The following is a 24,142-nucleotide window of genomic DNA, read 5'->3' as shown; positions in this document are numbered from 1 at the left end:
AGACAAACACACGCGCTATCACTGGGAGACAAACACACGCGCTATCATTGTGAGACAAACACACGTGCTATCATTGGGAGACAAACACACGCGCTATCATTGGGAAACAAACACACGCGCTATCACTGTGAGACAAACACACGCGCTATCACTGGGAGACAAACTCACGCGCTATCACTGGGAGACAAACACACGCGCTATCATTGGGAGGACAAACACATGCGCAATCACTGTGAGACAAACACACGCGCTATCATAGGGAAACACACACACGCGCGTTCACGTCTCTGATTCATAGAAATTTCTTATCCTTTGTAATACACTAATCGTCGGAAAAGTGGAAGATGGAAAATGAATGATAAATAAAATATCAAATTTTGCATTTAATTTTGGGGAAGTTCACGTTGACTTGATAGGCCTATGTACGTACCGTATTCCAAACCCACGGTTCACGTTGCTGTGAGTAGAATCTTATTGTTATTTCCGAGTCCGGGTTAAAATTTGGTCGTGGCAAGCTGAAAATATATTACATTCAAATCGTCTATACGTTGATTGGGATAGCATAATTACATTATAATGTGGCCAGTAGCAATTAAATTATGAAAGGGGAGGCAACTGCTGAAAGATGGGCCTGATCGATTGACCATCGGGCGCTGTATCACGAACATGATAAAATGATTAAATTGAATACAGAGTTGGGTGACTTGTAATGGCACCTGAATGTGTTATTTCTTTACATATAATCTTATGGTTTTGAAAACTACAAAATAACATTTCTCAGAGTAGAAAGGGCGTGTTACGTTTTAATCGTGTTACATGTAGGTTTTCACATTTACATGCATACTGCATAAACAAGCTTGTTCGTTTTTCATTAAATCTACTTTATTAAACATAGTTAGTGTTTATAGTAATACGTTATATATAAAATTAATTGTCCGAACCAGTTCGTAATTAGGACTAGATTATGACAGAAAAATAGCCAACAGTGAAGTGCCCGTGACGTCAATCCAAATATATCACGTGATCACGCTTACTACTGACTGAACTGAATGTCATTCAAAATGGCGTGCAACCCGATGGATGTAGCGGTTGTGAAGGGGCAGGAGTTTCATGTCGGGCCGCGGTATTTAGAGCTCCAGTATATTGGAGAGGGAGCTTATGGAATGGTCGCGTAAGTACCTAATAGTCTAGTTCATGGTCCGACCTACCGGAGTTGTAACAATGGAGCACTACAAGATATATCTAGGCTGCTCCTGGAACTTCGGGTTTTCGCTGGCGACAAGACTACACTAAAAATCACGGTGCCGTCTTGACCTGATATTGAGGTGTCGTATGTCTTGACGCCAGGGTCTGTTTGTAGTCAATGTTTGAACCTGACAGTGTCCGTATTGGGTGTAATGCATGCACGCGCGAGCGACACCCGTTACAGTGACCACGTGCACGAGTAGGAAGTGCAGACTGCGATACTGTACACAAATTAATTGTGTATTATGATCGTTCACGCTTCACCTAGATCGGTTGTGTAATAGGTTCTCTAAATCTCGTAAAATGTAGGCAGACTGTCATCGCAAAAAACGTCTGCAACTTCGAAGACTAGAGGTACATGTGTACAATCATGCATACGCGTAGGGTGGGGTTTGTTTATTTTTAGCTTATGAGCCAACTGAATGTCACATTTTGTAATAATACATGTTGGCAAATAGAATCATATTATGTTAACGTTAGTTAAACCGTGACGTCCATATTTGTGAGGATAGCTTCCTTGATAACGACAAACAGCATGTTCTTGTTACACTTAATGCATGACTTGTTATGTGAAATTCTATTCAATGTCTGTAGGCAGGTATTATGGGTCATAGTAACATATATGATACCCCCTCCACATATATATATATACCATGTTGGTCTCTGTCAAGTACATTTATAGATAAACTAACTTTATAATTAATTGTATATATACATATGTATGTGAACATTGTTACAGTCCAACAATGTTCCACACTAACAGTTATACGTAAACAATGTTTCAGTTTATATCTGGTCCCGCTAATTGGTCTAATTATTGCTGTGTATGTACATGGGTTGTAGTCTCAATGTTTTAGGAAGCATTACAGTCCATACTATATAGCTACGTAGCTACGAGCTAGATATTGATTTATAGGAAATAATACCGATTAGTACTGGTCAGTGCCCTACTAAAATTCTTATAAATATAGAACCATAGGGTTATATACAATTTGCTTCTAGTAAAATCACAACTATATACAGCCACACAGTATGATTTTTAACTGCCTTAGAGTACAGGAACTCCATTTATTTTTAATGATTATTCAACTATAGAGCTACTAGGTATAGTTTCTTACGACATTTTATCTATATGCAGCGATTAGGGTAAGCATTATGAGAATAAATAAACATTTTGCAATTTTGCTATGCACGAATTTGGCCTTGACCTCATCTGCAGACACGTTTTGGACACATACTGAATTTTCTCTAAAATTGTGATGTGTTTATTATCCTTAAACACAAATTGCTTAAATTTTCCATATATTGAACTCATGAAAATACTAAGGTAACTTCTACCATAATAAGTATTGTCCCGTTTATCAATTATAATCGATAACGAATCGTAAAGGCAACAGATTCCCGATAATCAATTCTGAGACGACAATATCGATGATTCTACTTTCATTTTCACTAGAGAACAAGAGTTCTGTCATTTTACTCCTTACAACTTCTTGCCAATCATGTCATTTAAACATGATAATTAATTGTTAAAAAAAAGAAAAATATAAATATTTATGAAAAATCTTTATCAATGAAGATTGTAATGTTGAAATGGATAATGATAAAAAATAAAGGTATGAAACTACACAGAGTAAAGCTACTTGTAAAAATCATAATGTTGGCAAACTCGGGAGCGAGTAGTCCTATTCCATCCCAGGGTTAAAAGGTACTATTTTAAAATGATTTTGTAGCAGTAAGTTTACCGATTAATAATTGGAAATTGATTGGTTGATATTAACTAATTATATCTGATCATTTGTATTGAAATATCAACCAACTCCCAACACTAACCATAATACAATGTTTCTTAGATTATCTGTAAATATCTGTGATTCTGATTATAAAACACTTTCATTAATAATAATTTTGGGTGAAATTTGTGTCTCCATGTATTTCATGTCCAACATGCTTCGCCTTGTCAGCAAGCTTAGACATTGTATGGTCTGCTCTTTATGGCAAAGATGGGAAAATATGTGAAATATAGAATTGGTAGTTTCAGCATCAAAATTCTCTTAAAGAGTCATTTGCATTGATTGCCTAAAAAGTGGGAATCCATCGAGAGTTGACGTTATAAGTTGGCAGAGTATACGTATATACGTATGGCAGCATGCTGGTCCAGTTCATTATCGTTTTTCCATTTCATTTATCTACATTCATCATGTGACCCTCAATAAAATCAATATTTGCCAATAGTAATGAGATGTCTTCAGGCCTGAATTCTAAATTGTTGTCATCATCAAATATTTCTCTTAATGTCCACAAAATTGTCACTATCACTTTTTTTTAAAACATTTTTTCTTTATCTCCTTCTTGTGAAGTTAATTGCACAAAGATGACATTGTGTCTGCATCTTGCTCAGGTGACAAGTATTGGAATTTGCTGATCATTTTTAGTTGATGTGCAAAGCAGTTACCTCAAGTCGGCAAGGACAAATTCATTCTGAACTCTTGGGGAATCAGCTGTTGCTTATTTCTATGATAAATCCTGATGAGGTCAGGATGGGACAGATTAATATAGATCTTTAAAAACAAAAAAAAAAACACTTTTTCCTTCCGCAAAGTATTTGTAATTAAGTAATATGATTTAGGCTTTTAAATGGTTGAAGAAAATAAATAATTATAGAAAAAATGTTAAAATAATAGACAATAAACTGCTTTATCATATATTATTACTAACTATTTTCTACGCAAATCATTACGTTTGCTGTCTGGTTTGTGTAAGGGGAGGTAACTTGTACAAACTCCAGTTAATGCAACATCGGAAAGTCACCTCTTTGGTCGATAAGAATGGCCCTCACCTGTCAAATACTGTGTTTAGTCTCAGACTTTCCAATAAGCAATGGATTAGTGAAATTCATCAGTATCAAAATTCACTGGAATCCTATAACAGGGAATTGTGATAAGTGGTTTAATTATAATCAGTCTTAAAAATTAAGAATCATTGTATGCCAATTCATTAAAAAAGAAATTCTGCATATTTCAGCAGAACGTTAACGCAACTGCAGCCCTTATAAAGTAAATAAAATTCATTTAATGACATTGGATAATCATCAGTAAAACATTCAGGAATGCACAATTACTTGAAGAAAAAAGCAAAACTGTCTTCTTATTTCATGCCATTTTAATTCCCGAACTACTTGTATTTTTATGATTTGGTCAGTCCAACTAATGTATAAAGCTAGTGTTAATAAGGTGTTTGTTCCTCCTTTTGTGATAACATTAATTGTGGTTTGTTTTGCTTTGGACCCCACTATGTCACCTTGTTCTGGACTTCACCTGTATATGTATGGAGATATTTCAAATTGTCCATTAGGATTAATATTTGAGCAGTTAAAAAACAGGTGGTGGTTGGTGGTAGGGAATGTGTATTAGGAAGGAGGTAGGCATTTTCAAAAGTATAAGTATAAAACCATTGTTTGATATTTCAATAAAACTCTTTCTTGTTCTTAAATATGGCCTGGAAACTGCATGGTATGCCCTAGAATAATGTCATATGTTAAGTTGCCACTCAGGACACTCTGAAAGATTTGTGATCGAAACATTGATATTTTATGTCCTGTTCCTGTCTTCAAACCAAAATAATCTTAATAAAACGAGGAAGCAGAGTTTTAAAAAAGTGATGATTTAGTTATGGGAGTAAACCGTTGCTTCTAAAGCTATTGATTTTAAAATTAGAAATTGTAATTCTGTTACATCCAATAAAAATGGAAATGAGAATTGGTGGAAGGATAATCCAGTGTGAGAATTTGATTGTTTTGTGATGAGGTTCAGGTTTGTTATCCGGATGAATTATAGAATGTAGAAACATCCCTCATCAATTTAATTGTTAAACATTTTAAGTTGAATTACTAGAGATCCATGGCCTGAAATGACTTCAGTAAATTGATGGACCTTAAAAAATAAAAACAAAAACAAGAAATTACAGTCAAACCTGATCTAATGACCATCTGTATGTAATGACCTGTGGTCAAAAAGGCTTCCTTTATTTAATGACCACCTGTATTTAAGGATTGTTTCGTAGCTGTCCCAAGTATTTTTAATGACACAATATATATGACCAGTCGTTTTGGTCCCAAGAATCAATGTTCAGTGTTTAATCCAGGCCACGCCGTTGCGTCAATGACCCCTTTGTAATTAAAACGGCGAATTTCAGAACACTGCATGGTCAAGCTGGCGAATTTAAATGACATTTTGTGAGTTTGTTTATACATATTCCTGCACTCAAATTTGCTGAATGTGCAAAGATTTATTAGTCTCTGAGTCTTTTTATGATCACTGTCTCTCCGTAGTGTTTAAACAGGAAGTGAGGAAGCATGTTCAAAACGAGGCTTATAATCAGTATCATTATAAATCATCATGTGCAAAACAAATGTTCCAGTGATTAAAGATTCTGAAGCAAAAGTTGTCAATGAAGCAGAATTCATGTCAGCAATATCAAACACATATGCGATTACTTCCAACTGGAAAACAAAAAAAGGTCGGAGACTTCCTGAGAGAGAACAGGGCAAAATTTCTTCAGTTAGTTCAGTCGCTGCAAGTAGGCCTGATTAAACGTCAGGTGAAATTCGGGAAAATGAAATGGAATACAAATAAAGGAATAGACCTAATTAAGATAATTTCATCAAACAAAATGGTTGGATGACAATTGTTCCAAAGGGTGGTTTTATTTAGAATATACATGTTCACATATGAAATATGTGACGTGTATGAAGACCTCAAAAAACATCCCATTTACCGATGGTTCAGGTTGCACAAATTATCATACTTCAACTTTAACTAGACATCAATCATCACCGGATCACTTGAATGCTTTGTCTGATTTTAACAAACACAGTAATTTTCGAAGGACAGTTCAGTCAGCATTTGACAAGAAAGGGAAAGCATTTGTCAGTACCATGATTGGTTTGGTTTGGTTTGTTTTTGTTTAACGTCCTTGTTTAACGTCCTTTTAACAGCCAGGGTCATTTAAGGACGTACACGTGGCAGGTTTTGGAGGTGGAGGAAAGCTGGAGTACCCGGAGAAAAACCACCGGCCTACGGTCAGTACCTGGCAACTGCCCCACGTAGGTTTCGAACTCGCAACCCAGTGTTGGAGCGCTAGTGTTAAAGTGTCGGTACACCTTAACCACTCGGCCACCGCGACCCCAAAAGTGCCATGAGATGTTCTTATTGGCTCGGTAACGAAAAAATTGCAACTCTGAACTTTTGTTCCTTTATTGATTTGATGAACTACAAAAAAAACACATTACGTTATGTACAGATTATTTCTGGTGACAGTTTTGAACCCGAGACTCATTTCCTGGCAAACGCTGAAATAGATAAAGGTGATGCAGAGACTGTTTGTAATGCCTTGATATCTGTTGCCCAGGACATAGACATAGATATGACAAAAAGTGATGTTCTTTGGCTTGGATGGAGCATGTGTAATGACAGGTCCTAAGTCAGGTGTCAAAACTGAAGGATAATCAGCCCTACTGCATGGCTCACACAAGTTAGCACTTTGTACTAGCCAGTCAGCAGACAGTGTCCCATATTTGAAAAATACAGAATAATCCTTGACAAACATTTTTATTTTTCAAACATTCGAACCTGCATACATTAAACTTCAGGAAAATTAAGGGGGTATTGCATGACAAAGAGTTGAACATCAAAGAAATACATACTTTCAGAAGGTTTGCCTTCTACAGTGCCCTGGAAGCCATTTTTCACACTTCGTCATCACTGGTTACTTTCTTTGAGCAAGAAAAACAAGCTGAAAAGGGTGGTGCTGCTAAAGGCATTCATTCTCAAACTACAAAGTTTGAATTCATAGGTGTAACTTACCTGCTAATGAACATCATTTTGATTCTCATCAAACTAAGCTTATTCCAAAATGACCTACAGTCAGCAAAGGGAGACAACTCACTGGAACTTGGATGACACACTGTTTGATCAACAAGTGGGGTTTCATTTATGAAATGAAAAAAAACAACAAAACAAAACAAACAAGTTACAACATGAAAAATAGAGTTGGCTTATTTTCTAGATATATTTTACTGTAAAGAATCCAAGGCTTACCTTCAAGGACAGCCTATTTTCAAAGCCGGCATGTTTTCAAGATACATTTGACTACATATAACAGTGCTGAGCTGTACACGTAGGAAATCTTACACAAATGTTACCATGGTGCTGAGCTGTACACGTTGCTGTAGGAAGTCTTGCACATTAGTGTTCTGTGATGGTGCTGAGGCTTAGCAAGCTTCCAGATTTAGTGATCATGATCATGGTCAACATTCAAGATACATTTGTCAAATTATTGAGTGTTTTAAGCTTGATGTTTGACAGGCACTGGCTAAGTGGCACGCATACTGATTGGTTGACGACTTGAGGTACTAACCTTTTCTCTGGTCATGTTTCCATTTAGTACCTGCTTAAATGACCTCTTGTGGTATATTTATTGTATATTCTATAAGGGGGCCGCAGTTGCCTAGAGGTTAATGTGTCCTGACACTTTATCCCTATCCCTTTACCTCTGGGTCATGGGTTCAAAACCTTAGTACGTGGGGCAGTTGTCTGGTACTGACCATAGGTCGGTGGTTTTTCACCGGGTACTCCGGCTTTCCTCCACCACCAAAACCAATCCCTATCACTTTACCTCTGGGTCATGAGTTCAAAACCTTAGTACGTAGGGCAGTTGCCTGGTACTGACCATAGGTCGGTGGTTTTTCACCGGGTACTCCGGCTTTCCTCCACCACCAAAACCAGGCACGTCCTTAAATGACCCTGTCTGTTAATAGGGCGTTAAACAAAATAAACCAAACCAAAGTATTCTATCAGAAAATGACATAGATCTGCATTTTGGCCCACCGTCATGAAGAGCCATCTTTGATTTTAACAGTTGGAGTTTGTTACTGCTGTTTCTTGAGAAATACTGGAAGGAGATCTCTCAAACTTTATGTATAGGATCCCCTATCGTGGTCCCTGTGCTCTATCAATTTGGAGTCTGATCGGGAAAGCAAAATAGCTGATAGGCAGCCATCTTGAATTTTGACAGCTTAACCTTGTTGTTTCTTGTTTGCAATGTTCTTATTAGATCTTGCTTGGATTTCATATGTAGGATTCCTTTGTTATCAAATGGTTCAGAGGAAAAAGGGAAAGAAGGAAAAGTAGAGAAAAGATTGGTCTTATGTAGAGCCAATAAAGATAATTCAATGGTGGGCACCAAGATCCCTCAGAGATCTCATTTATACATTACAAGTACTCTAAAATCTGATGGTGCATCGGTTTTTTCTCTTCCAAACCATCGAGGTAAAAACACTCCAGAGAGACATAAGGTGAGGAGTGGCATTCTTCCATGTATGTTTAATTTATCAGGAGTATTTTTGACATTAATACCAGTTCTGGTATATAAGATTAACTATTGGTGATCAGGAATTCTGGTTTTAGCATATCATCTAGCTACATCAAAATTATATTAATGAAATCAGTTTCTAAAATGTACCGCATATCATATGACAAAAGATCTAGAGTCTATAAAAAGGAACATGTCAATCTTTACCTATATTGGAGAGTTATGCGCATGCCCCTTTATGAAAAGTGCGGGTTTGTGCTAACCCTGAGTTTTTTTGGGCGGAAATGTGAAGGTCTTTTTCTGGTATACATGAAAATGGAATGTCATGATCATTAAGACAAAGAAGTAATCTTGGAAAGTGGTTGCATCACAAAATGTTTGAGCTAGAATATCTTTTGATTGTATTAACAGCATGTCTTCAGACTTGATTAGCGCTGAAAACATAAATCGAGTTAATTTCTTGGCACCTGTAACAGGTTTTAAAGGTTGACAGTAGATTTGTAATGGTTCTTTAAGTATAGGAAGTTTGTTACAAGTACATTGCTGATGTTCAGTCTCCATACAGCTGAGAATCAATCTAAAGAACTTATATATACATTTTGTGGTGCTGAATCAACAGAAATGTTATTAGAGCATCAGGTACAGTTCAGGGAGAGTCTTAGTGGTGTCTGGTGTCCTTGAATTGGAACATGGTGTACTATTGTATTGGAGCATGTGTTGGGTATTGTCTATGATTGTCGTTTGTTGTTGGATATTGTCTGTGATTGTCGTTTGTTGTTGGATATTGTCTATGATTGTCGTTTGTTGTTGGGTATTGTCGTGTGTTGTTGGGTATTGTCGTGTGATGTTGGATATTGTCTATGATTGTCTTGTGTTGTTGGGTATTGTCTATGATTGTCGTTTGTTGTTGGGTATTTTAGTGTGTTGTTGGGTATTGTCGTGTGATGTTGGATATTGTCTATAATTGTCTTGTGTTGTTGGGTATTGTCTATGATTGTCTTGTGTTGTTGGGTATTGTCTTGTGCTGTTGGATATTGTCTATGATTGTCTTGTGTTGTTGGATATTGTCTATGATTGTCGTTTGTTGTTGGGTATTGTCTTGTGTTGTTGGATATTGTCTATGATTGTCGTTTGTTGTTGGGTATTGTCTTGTGTTGTTGGGTATTGTCTATGATTGTCCTGTGTTGTTGGGTATTGTGGTGTGTTGTTGGGTATTGTCTATGATTGTGGTGTGTTGTTGGGTATTGTCCGTGATTGTCGTGTGTTGTTGGGTATTGTCTGTGGTTGTCGTGTGTTGGGTATTGTCTGTGGTTGTCGTGTTGTTGGGTATTGTCTGTGGTTGTCGTGTGTTGGGTATTGTCTGTGATTGTCATGTGTTGTTGGGTATTGTCTGTGGTTGTCGTGTGTTGTTGGGTATTGTCTATGATTACCTGTGTTGTTGGGTATTGTCTATGATTACCTGTGTTGTTGGGTATTGTCTGTGGTTGTTGTGTGTTGTTGGGTATTGTCTGTGGTTGTTGTGTGTTGTTGGGTATTGTCTGTGATTGTTGTGTGTTGTTGGGTATTGTCTGTGGTTTGAGTGTGTTGTTGGGTATTGTCTGTGATTGTCGTGTGTTGTTGGGTATTGTCCGTGATTGTTGTGTGTTGTTGGGTATTGTCCGTGATTGTTGTGTGTTGTTGGGTATTGTCTGTGATTGTTGTGTGTTGTTGGGTATTGTCTGTGATTGTCGTGTGTTGTTGGGTATTGTCTGTGGTTGTCGTGCTGTTGGGTATTGTCTATGATTACCTGTGTTGTTGGGTATTGTCCGTGATTGTTGTGTGTTGTTGGGTATTGTCTGTGATTGTTGTGTGTTGTTGGGTATTGTCCGTGATTGTTGTGTGTTGTTGGGTATTGTCTGTGGTTGTCGTGTTGTTGGGTATTGTCTGTGGTTGTTGTGTGTTGTTGGGTATTGTCTGTGGTTGTCGTGTGTTGGGTATTGTCTGTGATTGTCATGTGTTGTTGGGTATTGTCTGTGGTTGTCGTGCTGTTGGGTATTGTCTATGATTGCCCTGTGTTGTTGGGTATTGTCTGTGATTGTCGTGTGTTGTTGGGTATTGTCTGTGATTGTTGTGTGTTGTTGGGTATTGTCTGTGGATGAGTGTGTTGTTGGGTATTGTCACTATCTGTCATGTGTTGAGGATTATCTGTGATTGTCGTGTGTTGTTGGGTATTGTCACTGGTCATGTGTTGTTGGGTATTGTCACTGGTCATGTGTTGTTGGATATTGTCACTGGTCATGTGTTGTTGGATATTGTCACTGGTCATGTGTTGTAGAGTATTGTCACTGGTCATGTGTTGTTGGATATTGTCACTGGTCATGTGTTGTTGGATATTGTCACTGGTCATGTGTTGTTGGATATTGTCACTGGTCATGTGTTGTTGGATATTGTCACTGGTCATGTGTTGTTGGATATTGTCACTGGTCATGTGTTGTTGGATATTGTCACTGGTCATGTGTTGTAGAGTATTGTCACTGGCTGTCATGTGTTGTAGAGTATTGTCACTGGTCATGTGTTGTTGGATATTGTCACTGGTCATGTGTTGTTGGATATTGTCACTGGCTGTCATGTGTTGTTCCCAGGGTATTGTCATGTTGCTTGATATAAAGGTTTTATACAAAGACCCTTGACAAAGTACAGTGATAATTGGATCATTGTTCCAGTAGGGAAAACTTCTGGTTCATTGACGACAGATAAATCTAGGTAAAATCCAGTTATTAACTTGGGTTTTCTCCAATGAGAATCAGGGAGGTGGCTATATAGCTGGAACCAACAGGCATATCGTCAAACATATACATATTATAGGTATACTGTATAATATAGGAGGCTGAATTGACTGAAAATTTGTTGACTTTGAATATGTCAAGTGTATTTTATATGTGCGCATTGATGAAATGGCCCACCGACAATACAAGGTAATATTGGCAATAAAAACCTGTGTTTATAATGAAACTTCAATTTCAATCTTTATTCAGTGTAATAGGTAAAGTATAACAAAAACGGGAAATTGAAATTATCTTTAGCTCACAAGAATTTTGAATTTATTAATCCCCCTACTGGAAAAACCGTATGTATGTAATGCCAAAGATTGTCCTTGCGTCAACGGCTTCTTTATTTGAGGGATTTTGATCAAACTTCACACAATTTTAAAGGACCATAATATCTCGGACATGTTTGAGTTTCAGGGATTTTGGGTCAAGGTCAAGGTCATTGTCACTATTTGTAGTGGGGACCTGTAAGGGACGTGTATTGCTGTAGCAATATCCAATATATGCTTGTTGTATTCTACACACAAATGGTTGCCTCTACCATTGTTGTCTGCGAATATGAACATACTGTATCATTTTGTCTTCTGGCAGTCTAGTATCTAAAAATAGTCACAATTACTTGTCAACCAACACAATGCTGGTGATATTAATCTTGCATCTTCTACAAGTATAAACAGTAAAAATTGACATGCAATGCTGTATTTGTAGCGTGGCTTCATGGTTTAACTTCCTTTGATAAATATTATCCAACATTATTAATGTTTGACAAAATTGGCAATATATACAACAACTGGAACAGCTGAACGTTCTCCTCCTTACTTACTAAATGTTTATAGTCCAGAAAGGGCACTGCTTTAACACGGAGATTATTGATTGTACATCGTTTGGCAGTGTTGGAGAATATCATCCTGATATTGGTATCCAGCCATCCTCACACTTACAAACATCAAGTTCTGGCTAGATAACATGGTAATAATAAACAACAGATTGTAATAAACAACACATGCTAATTAATATTGTAATAAACAACAGATGCCAGTAAATATTGTAATAAACAAGAGATGTCAGTAAACATTGTAATAAACAACACAATGCAACATGTCAGTAAATATTGTAATAAACAACATGTCAGTTAATATTGTAATCAACAACAGATACCAGTAAATATTGTGATCAACAACATGTCAGTAAATATTGTGATAAACAACAGATACCAGTCAATATTGTAATAAACAACATGTCAGTCAATATTGTAATAAACTACAGATACCAGTCAATATTGTAATTAACAACATGTCAGTAAATATTGTAATAAACTACAGATACCAGTCAATATTGTAATAAACAACATGTTAGTCAATATTGTAATAAACAACATGTCAGTAAATATTGTAATAAACTACAGATACCAGTCAATATTGCAATAAACAACATGTTAGTCAATATTGTAATAAACAACATGTCAGTAAATATTGTAATAAACAACAGATACCAGTAAATATTGTAATAAACAACATCTCAGTAAATATTGTGATCAACAACAGATACCAGTTCATATTGTGATAAACAACAGATACCAGTAAATATTGTAATAAACAACATGTCAGTAAATATTGTAATAGACAACAGATGTCAGTTAATATTGTAATAAACAACAGATACCAGCAAATATTGTAATAAACAACATGTCAGTTAATATTGTAATAAACAACAGATGTCAGTTCATATTGTGATAAACAACAGATACCAGTAAATATTGTAATAAACAACATATCAGTAAATATTGTGATCAACAACAGATACCAGTTCATATGGTGATAAACAACAGATACCAGTAAATATTGTAATAAACTACAGATACCAGTAAATATTGTAATAAACAACATGTCAGTAAATATTGTGATAAACAACAGATACCAGTAAATAATGTAATAAACAACAGATACCAGTAAATAATGTAATAAACAACAGATACCAGTAAATAATGTAATAAACAAAATGTCAGTAACTATTGTAATAAACAACATGTCAATAAATATTGTAATAAACAACAGATGTCAGTAAATATTGTAATAAACAACATGTCAGTGAATATTGTAATAAACAACAGATACCAGTAAATATTGTGATCAACAACAGATATCAGTAAATATTGTAATAAACAACATGTCAGTGAATATTGTAATAAACAACATGTCAGTAAATATTGTAATAAACAACATCTCAGTAAATATTGTGATCAACAACAGATACCAGTTCATATTGTGATAAACAACAGATACCAGTCAATATTGTAATAAACAACATGTCAGTAAATATTGTAATAAACAACAGATACCAGTCAATATTGTAATAAACAACATGTCAGTAAATATTGTAATAAACAACATATGCCAGTAAATATTGTGATAAACAACAGATACCAGTAAATATTGTGATCAACAAGATACCAGTTCATATTGTGATAAACAACAGATACCAGTTCATATTGTGATAAACAACATATGCCAGTAAATATTGTAATAAACAATTTAACATCTATAACATATACCTGTTAATCTAGTTATAATGAAGAAACAATAAATGCCAGTAAATAAAGTAATAAACAACAGATACCTGTTAACCTTGTTATACTGACTTAACAACAGATGCCAATTAATACTGTTATAATGGTTCAACAGGAATTTTTGTTTTTACCTTTTTTGCTGCATCTCCCAATTATGGTTTAATCCAAATGTGGACCAAATCTTGTCATACTTCAAGATGGATTCTATTTATTTGTTTTTTTTTTGCAAAATTTCACCTAAAATATTACTGATAGGGAAAATATTACAAAAAATATAAATATGTATACAGAGCAACCCGCTTATTTGCATAGCCCATTTTCCATGACAAAATATGCAAATAATCGGAGTATTCGTATAGGCGGAGTTGGGTTTTGGCCCCTCTTATATACACTATGTAGATCGTCAGGTAGGTACTCAAAATGGGCACTATATGATTGTTTACGTTATTTGCATTAAAAATATATTGAAAAAAAACAACATTATTTAAAATATAAGAGTAAATACGAAATACATGGGTTGTTATTCTTTGTAAATGTACAATTATTTGCATACACTTCATCGTTTACTTGTCACTCTGAGTCTCTGGGTCCGATATCGGTCATAGACGCGTGGGTTGGCACTACGATGTACAATGTCATCGTTTCAATTAACATTCATTATCGTCTCGAGATGCGTTGTGTTCCTGCTATGAGTATATTAGTTGTTTGATCATAGATGATGAACTGCTGAAGCAATAGATTGTCTTAAATGACTGTGACATGTGTATTGTCGTTTGGGTTTGTTTTGGAAAATGGCGCACACACACAAAGAGTTGTCGTTCATTACACATTGCCCCCACAATGCAATGCGCCTAGTAAACAATCATGGCGATCGCAACCTGCCTCAGCGAGTGTTAAAGTGCACAGAACACAGGTTTGGATCGATGCTATAATAATAAACAAATCTCATCAAAAGATGAGGCATATAAATATTTTATTCAGTAATTCTTCTGCACATTGCTACTGATATGGTCTGGATAATAACTAAATGTCGATATCGATGCATCGAACGTAACCTGTAATGACGAAGTGTGAACCAATGATAAGATAACGTTGTACATCGTGTCGAATCAATATGTAAGTTAAAACACATTTCATAAAACTTTTATTATGGGAAAATCACAAAAATACCCTAAATTCAATTCAAATTTTTCAATTTTTTGGAATTTTTATATGCATATAAGCGGGAGTCGGTGTTTTAGTCGATGCAAATACACAGGATTAAAATACAAAGATAAAGAAGACAAAAATCGGGACCTGAGAATTTTATGCAAATAAGCGGGATATTCAAATAACCGATATGCAAATAAATGGGCTCCTCTGTATATCTTATATAGTATTAGGCCCCTCTCTCCGGTCCCAAGGGAGGCACATCCATTTATACAATATTAGGTCTCCATTGCCCAATAATGCTCCAGACCAAATTTCATGACAATCCATTGAGTTATTCAGGCCTAGTACTGGGGATTTAACAGATTTATGTCAATTCCCCTATCAAGCTCTGGTCTCCGAGGAGCCACACCCTCCATTTTTATGCAGCATTAGATCATCTTTGTCCAATAATGTTCCAGACCAAATTCCATCAAAATGCATCAAGTCAATCAGGACTAGTAGCGATTTCAAAAAAGATGTTTACAGACTGTTTTGTCCTGTTTATTCCAAGACTGATCGGTTTTTGTCCTGTTTATTCCAAGACCGATCGGTTTTGTCCTGTATATTCCAAGACTGATCGGTTTTGTCCTGTAAATTCCAAGACTGATCGGTTTTGTCCTGTATATTCCAAAACAGATCAGTTTTGTCCTGTATATTCAAAGACTGATTGGTTTGTAAATTTGTAAAATCTTATCAGTTCTAGATAAAGAAAGCTGATCTGTTGGCTAGGATAAGATTTATTTCATTTGAAGATTGCAAATTAGCTGCACCCAAACCAGAGCTGGTCAATGTCTCCTTTATACTGCAGCAGGATTCCTTTTATCAAAGAGATCATAGCTATGCATATATCCCCAAGGTAGAATTTACTCTCAGTTTGAGGACTGGTCCTCGGCTATTGTCTGCTAGTACTCTCAGTTTGAGGACTTGTCCTCAGCTATTGTCTGCTAGTACTCTCAGTTTGAGGACTTGTCCTCAGCTATTGTCTGCTAGTACTCTCAGTTTGAGGACTTGTCCTCAGCTATTGTCTGCTAGTACTCTCAGTTTGAGGACTGGTCCTCGGCTATTGTCTGCTAGTACTCTCAGTTTGAGGACTTGTCCTCAGCTATTGTCTGCTAGTACTCTCAGTTTGAGGACTGGTCCTCGGCTATTGTCTGCTAGTACTCTCAGTTTGAGGACTTGTCCTCGGCTATTGTCTGCTAGTACTCTCAGTTTGAGGACTTGTCCTCAGCTATTGTCTGCTAGTACTCTCAGTTTGAGGACTTGTCCTCAGCTATTGTCTGCTAGTACTCTCAGTTTGAGGACTTGTCCTCAGCTATTGTCTGCTAGTACTCTCAGTTTGAGGACTGGTCCTCGGCTATTGTCTGCTAGTACTCTCAGTTTGAGGACTTGTCCTCAGCTATTGTCTGCTAGTACTCTCAGTTTGAGGACTGGTCCTCGGCTATTGTCTGCTAGTACTCTCAGTTTGAGGACTTGTCCTCGGCTATTGTCTGCTAGTACTCTCAGTTTGAGGACTTGTCCTCAGCTATTGTCTGCTAGTACTCTCAGTTTGAGGACTTGTCCTCAGCTATTGTCTGCTAGTACTCTCAGTTTGAGGACTTGTCCTCAGCTATTGTCTGCTAGTACTCTCAGTTTGAGGACTTGTCCTCGGCTATTGTCTGCTAGTACTCTCAGTTTGAGGACTGGTCCTCGGCTATTGTCTGCTAGTACTCTCAGTTTGAGGACTTGTCCTCAGCTATTGTCTGCTAGTACTCTCAGTTTGAGGACTGGTCCTCGGCTATTGTCTGCTAGTACTCTCAGTTTGAGGACTTGTCCTCGGCTATTGTCTGCTAGTACTCTCAGTTTGAGGACTTGTCCTCGGCTATTGTCTGCTAGTACTCTCAGTTTGAGGACTTGTCCTCGGCTATTGTCTGCTAGTACTCTCAGTTTGAGGACTTGTCCTCGGCTATTGTCTGCTAGTACTCTCAGTTTGAGGACTTGTCCTCAGCTATTGTCTGCTAGTACTCTCAGTTTGAGGACTGGTCCTCGGCTATTGTCTGCTAGTACTCTCAGTTTGAGGACTTGTCCTCAGCTATTGTCTGCTAGTACTCTCAGTTTGAGGACTTGTCCTCAGCTATTGTCTGCTAGTACTCTCAGTTTGAGGACTTGTCCTCGGCTATTGTCTGCTAGTACTCTCAGTTTGAGGACTTGTCCTCGGCTATTGTCTGCTAGTACTCTCAGTTTGAGGACTTGTCCTCAGCTATTGTCTGCTAGTACTCTCAGTTTGAGGACTTGTCCTCAGCTATTGTCTGCTAGTGCTCTCAGTTTGAGGACTGGTCCTCAGCTATTGTCTGCTAGTACTCTCAGTTTGAGGACTGGTCCTCAGCTATTGTCTGCTAGTACTCTCAGTTTGAGGACTTGTCCTCAGCTATTGTCTGCTAGTGCTCTCAGTTTGAGGACTTGTCCTCGGCTATTGTCTGCTAGTACTCTCAGTTTGAGGACTGGTCCTCGGCTATTGTCTGCTAGTGCTCTCAGTTTGAGGACTGGTCCTCGGCTATTGTCTGCTAGTACTCTCAGTTTGAGGACTGGTCCTCGGCTATTGTCTGCTAGTACTCTCAGTTTGAGGACTTGTCCTCAGCTATTGTCTGCTAAGTGTCCTCATCATGAAGCATAGAGATGTATCAAAGTGAAACTTTTGGATTCTATGGTTATAAAACAATAGATAGCTTAAAATAAGGAAAAAAATACACTTGAAAAAAAGCAGAATATGTAACAACAAATATAGAGATATTACAAAATGAAAAAGCCAGTGTAGAAGGTTACCTAGTGACAATATAGATCATTAGTTGACAGGAAGTAATATAAGTCTGTGTGGACAATAGGGACAATTGATCATTATTTCCACTATTTCACCAGTCTTAGTTCTACAGAGATGTTATTGCCAGTGTTGCCATGGCGACAAGGATGCATAGTTTACCCCATTTAGTGTAAGTAATAGAAGTAATATCTCGGACATGACGGTGGCTCAGAATCCTCTGTCACTTGCTGTCCATTAGGGTATTGATAGTATATGATTATTGGACATGTGACAGATTGACGTTACTTCACACATCACAATGTCCTCTAACAGTTCGAATAGACTTCTGTCTCACTGATTAACACAGCAAACTATTATCAGGTCATCAATATTTCTGGTTCTGGTTTTAAGTTTCTGGTTGCCATGGCATTGTGCTAGTTTGGAAAATGAGACAAAATAAGTATGATTAAATTTTAAAAAATCTGTCAGGTTATTGTATTATAAATCATATAAGAAAGGAAGTATTATTGAGTCTTTGTCAACTTAGTGTACCTGTCATAGTGTACCTGTCAACTTAGTGTACAACCTGGGCATGAAAGTAGAGCCTTACAAAATGTTATAATATGATGGTATAATATATAATAGGCATATTGAACACTTCTTAGAATTGAGACATGGAACACATGAAACAGAAATTGGAACAAGATGTCAAGAAGTGTACCTGTGAACTTAGTGTACAGCCTGGGCATGAAAGTAGAGCCTTAAAAATGTTAGAATAGAATGGTATAATAGCCATAGTAGACACTTTTAAGAATTGAGAATATGGAACACTTGAAACAGAAATTGGAACAAGATGTCAAGAAATTATTGGTCTATTATAGTATTTGCTGTATATTGTGTATGTATAAACAGTCCTGGGGCTCTAATTGGATGCGTTAGCAGTCACTTACAAGTTATTGTAATCTTTCATGTTTTGTGAATGTAACCATTGTATCTGTTTCTGTATCCACCAATATTAGACTGTGGTATATATTGTTGTGTAATACATAACTCCACAGTACTGGCGACTGTGGTATATTGTTGTGTAATACATAACTCCACAGTACTGGCGACTGTGGTATATTGTTGTGTAATACATAACTCCACAGTACTGGCGACTGTGGTATATTGTTGTACACATAACTCCACAGTACTGGTGACTGTGGTATATTGTTGTGTAGTACATAACTCCACAGTACTGGCGACTGTGGTGTATTGTTGTGTAATACATAACTCCACAGTACTGGCGACTGTGGTATATTGTTGTGTAGTACATAACTCCACAGTACTGGTTACTGTGGTATATTGTTGTGTAATACATAACTCCCCAGTACTGGCGACTGTGGTATATTGTTGTGTAATACATAACTCCCCAGTACTGGCGACTGTGGTATATTATTGTGTAGTACATAACTCCACAGTACTGGCGACTGTGGTATATTGTTGTGTAATACATAACTCCACAGTACTGGCGACTGTGGTGTATTGTTGTGTAGTACATAACTCCACAGTACTGGCGACTGTGGTATATCGTTGTGTAATACATAACTCCATAGTACTGGCGACTGTGATATATTGTTGTGTAATACATAACTCCACAGTACTGGTGACTGTGGTATATTGTTGTGTAATACGTAACTCCACAGTACTGGCGACTGTGGTATATTGTTAGCTCACCTGCCCGAAGGGCAAGTGAGCTTATGCCATGGTGCGGCGTCCGTCGTCCGTCCGTCCGTCCGGCCGTCCGTCCGGCCGTCCGGCGTCAACTTTTTCATTTAAACAACTTCTTCTCAATAACCAAGAGGCCCAGGAACTTCATATTGGGCCTGTAGCATACTGGGATGAAGGGCTACCAAGTTTGTTCAAATAAATGACGTTGACCTTCATTCAAGGTCACATGGGTCAAATAGGCTATAATCTTCAAACGACTTCTTCTCAATAACCAAGAGGCCCAGGGACTTGATATTGGGCCTGTAGCATGCTGGGATGAAGGGCTACCAAGTTTGTTCAAATAAATGACGTTGACCTTCATTCAAGGTCACATGGGTCAAATAGGCTATAATCTTCAAACGACTTCTTCTCAATAACCAAGAGGCCCAGGGACTTGATATTGGGCCTGTAGCTTGCTGGGGTGAAGGACTACCAAGTTTGTTCAAATAAATGACCTTGACCTTCATTCAAGGTCACATTGGTCAAATAGGCTATAATCTTCAAACGACTTCTTCTCAATAACCAAGAGGCCCAGGGACTTGATATTGGGCCTGTAGCATGCTGGGGTGAAGGGCTACAAAGTTTGTTCAAATAAATGACGTTGACCTTCATTCAAGGTCACATGGGTCAAATAGGCTATAATCTTCAAACGACTTCTTCTCAATAACCAAGAGACCCAGGGACTTGATATTGGGCCTGTAGCATGCTGGGGTGAAGGGCAACAAAGTTTGTTCAAATAAATGACCTTGACCTTCATTCAAGGTCGAATGGGTCAAATAGGCTATACTCTTCAAACAACTTCTTCTCAATAACTAAGAGGCCAAGGGACTTGATATTGGGCCTGTAGCATGCTGGGATGAAGGGCTACCAAGTTTGTTCAAATAAATGACGTTGACCTTCATTCAAGGTCACATGGGTCAAATAGGCTATAATCTTCAAACGACTTCTTCTCAATAACCAAGAGGCCCAGGGACTTGATATTGGGCCTGTAGCATGCTGGGGTGAAGGGCTACAAAGTTTGTTCAAATAAATGACGTTGACCTTCATTCAAGGTCACATGGGTCAAATAGGCTATAATCTTCAAACGACTTCTTCTCAATAACCAAGAGACCCAGGGACTTGATATTGGGCCTGTAGCATGCTGGGGTGAAGGGCTACAAAGTTTGTTAAAATAAATGACTGTGACCTTCATTCAAGGTCACATGGGTCAAATAGGCTATAATCTTCAAACGACTTCTTCTCAATAACCAAGAGACCAAGGGACTTGATATTGGGCCTGTAGCATGCTGGGGTGAAGGGCAACAAAGTTTGTTCAAATAAATGACCTTGACCTTCATTCAAGGTCGAATGGGTCAAATAGGCTATACTCTTCAAACAACTTCTTCTCAATAACCAAGAGGCCAAGGGACTTGATATTGGGCCTGTAGCATGCTAGGGTAAAGGGCTACAAAGTTTGTTCAAATAAATGACGTTGACCTTCATTCAAGGTCACATTGGTCAAATAGGCTATAATCTTCAAATGTCTTCTTCTCAATAACCAAGAGGCCCAGGGACTTGATATTGGACCTGTAGCATGCTTGGGTGAAGGGCTACAAAGTTTGTTTAAATAAATGACCTTGACCTTCATTCAAGGTCACATGGGTCAAATAGGCTATACTCTTCAAACAACTTCTTCTCAATAACCAAGAGACCAAGGGACTTGATATTGGGCCTGTAGCATGCTAGGGTAAAAGGCTACAAAGTTTGTTCAAATAAATGACCTTGACCTTCATTCAAGGTCATATTGGTCAAATAGGCTATATTCTTCAAATGACTTCTTCTTAATAACCAAAAGGCCCAGGGACTTGATATTGGGCCTGTAGCATGCTGGGGTGAAGGGCTACAAAGTTTGTTCAAATTAATGACCCTTGACCTACATTTAAGGTCACAGGGGTGAAATCGGCTTAAATCTGTAAACAATAATTTTGTGATAGCCAAGAGCCTCCTAGACCAGATATTAGGCCAATAAAATGCTGGAATGAAGGACTAGAAAATTTATTAATATGAATAAACCTAGCTTACTATGATAATCAGCATAGTATCTGTAGAAATGACCTCAATCAACTTCAAAGTTGCTGTAGAGCCAGGTGAGCGATACAGGCCCATTGGGCCTCTTGTTGTGTAATACGTAACTCCACAGTACTGGTGACTGTGGTATATTGTTGTGTAATACGTAACTCCACAGTACTGGCGACTGTGGTATATTGTTGTGTAATACATAACTCCACAGTACTGGTGACTGTGGTATATTGTTGTGTAATACATAACTCCACAGTACTGGTGACTGTGGTATATTGTTGTGTAATACATAACTCCACAGTACTGGTGACTGTGGTATATTGTTGTGTAATACATAACTCCACAGTACTGGTGACTGTGGTATATTGTTGTGTAGTACATAACTCCACAGTACTGGCGACTGTGGTATATCGTTGTGTAGTACATAACTCCACAGTACTGGCGACTGTGGTATATCGTTGTGTAATACATAACTCCACAGTACTGGCGACTGTGGTATATTGTTGTGTAATACATAACTCCACAGTACTGGCGACTGTGGTATATTGTTGTGTAATACATAACTCCACAGTACTGGCGACTGTGGTATATTGTTGTGTAATACGTAACTCCACAGTACTGGCGACTGTGGTATATTGTTGTACACATAGCTCCACAGTACTGCGACTGTGGTATATTGTTGTGTAATACGTAACTCCACAGTACTGGCGACTGTGGTATATTGTTGTGTAATAACTCCACAGTACTGGCGACTGTGGTATATTGTTGTGTAGTACATAACTCCACAGTACTGGCGACTGTGGTATATTGTTGTGTAATACATAACTCCACAGTACTGGCGACTGTGGTATATTGTTGTGTAGTACATAACTCCACAGTACTGGCGACTGTGGAATATTGTTGTGTGATACATAACTCCACAGTACTGGCGACTGTGGAATATTGTTGTGTGATACATAACTCCACAGTACTGGCGACTGTGGTATATTGTTGTACACATAACTCCACAGTACTGGCGACTGTGGTATATTGTTGTGTGATACATAACTCCACAGTACTGGCGACTGTGGTATATTGTTTTGTAGTACATAACTCCACAGTACTGGCGACTGTGGTATATTGTTTTGTAGTACATAACTCCACAGTACTGGCGACTGTGGTATATCGTTGTGTGATACATAACTCCACAGTACTGGCGTCTGTGGTATATCGTTGTGTAATACATAACTCCACAGTTCTGGCGACTGTGGTATATTGTTGTGTAATACATAACTCCACAGTACTGGCGACTGTGGTATATTGTTGTGTAATACATAACTTCACAGTACTGGCGACTGTGGTATGTTGTTGTGTAATACATAACTCCACAGTACTGGCGACTGTGGTATGTTGTTGTGTAATACATAACTCCACAGTACTGGCGACTGTGGTATATCGTTGTGTAATACATAACTCCACAGTACTGGCGACTGTGGTATATTGTTGTGTGATACATAACTCCACAGTACTGGCGACTGTGGTATATCGTTGAGTGATACATAACTCCACAGTACTGGCGACTGTGGTATATTGTTGTGTGATACATAACTCCACAGTACTGGCGACTGTGGTATATCGTTGTGTAATACATAACTCCACAGTACTGGCGGCTGTGGTATATTGTTGTGTTATAATACATAACTCCACAGTACTGGCGACTGTGATTTTATGGTGCTATATAAATTGTGATTTTATGGTCTAATCCTCACAGATGGCCAGTCACCATTAGACATCATTTGCTGTTGTATAATGAGCTATGACAAAATTGTCTATTGAACCTATATATAGCTATACTCGTATTACTGATGAGTGACCATAAAAAATTGTCACAGTGGTTTGGTCTCTCCAGTCTCCACTATATGTAGATGTGTTAATTTTCTGTCAGTTGCTCTTACACTTAAAATAGATAATTATATAATCCAGCAACCTTTAATTTGCTCTCAGTTGATAATCCAGTCACCTTTGTTCCCAATTGATTATCAAGTCACCTTTGTCCCCAGTAGATAATCCAGCCACCTTTGTCACCAGTAGATAATCCAGCCACCTTTGTCCCCAGTAGATAATCCAGCCACCTTTGTCCCCAATAGATAATCAAGCCACCTTTGTCCCCAATAGATAACCCAGCCACCTTTGTCCCCAATAGATAATCCAGCCACCTTTGTCACCAGTAGATAATCCAGCCACCTTTGTCCCCAGTAGATAATCCAGCCACCTTTGTCCCCAATAGATAATCAAGCCACCTTTGTCCCCAATAGATAACCCAGCCACCTTTGTCCCCAATAGATAATCCAGCCACCTTTGTCCCCAGTAGATAATCCAGCCACCTTTTTTCCCAGTAGATAA

General features: G+C 37.8%; 1 protein-coding gene across 1 annotated transcript in view; it reads left to right on the top strand.

Annotated features, from left to right (window-relative positions):
• Positions 1–1,033: 1,033 nt before the first annotated feature.
• Positions 1,034–24,142, top strand: part of LOC117333566 (mitogen-activated protein kinase 1-like) — a 68,494-nt gene continuing 45,385 nt past the window's right edge. The window contains exon 1 of the mRNA XM_033892913.1: positions 1,034–1,171. Within this exon, the coding sequence (XP_033748804.1) occupies positions 1,050–1,171 (122 nt within the window). The 5' untranslated portion in view covers positions 1,034–1,049. The remainder of the gene's footprint in view (positions 1,172–24,142) is intronic.

The sequence above is a fragment of the Pecten maximus genome, chromosome 8 (genome assembly GCF_902652985.1).
Source record: "Pecten maximus chromosome 8, xPecMax1.1, whole genome shotgun sequence".
NCBI classification, from domain to species: domain Eukaryota; kingdom Metazoa; phylum Mollusca; class Bivalvia; order Pectinida; family Pectinidae; genus Pecten; species Pecten maximus.
The sequence above is the reverse complement of the archived record's forward strand: the minus strand, read 5'-3'. Positions and strand labels throughout refer to the sequence as shown.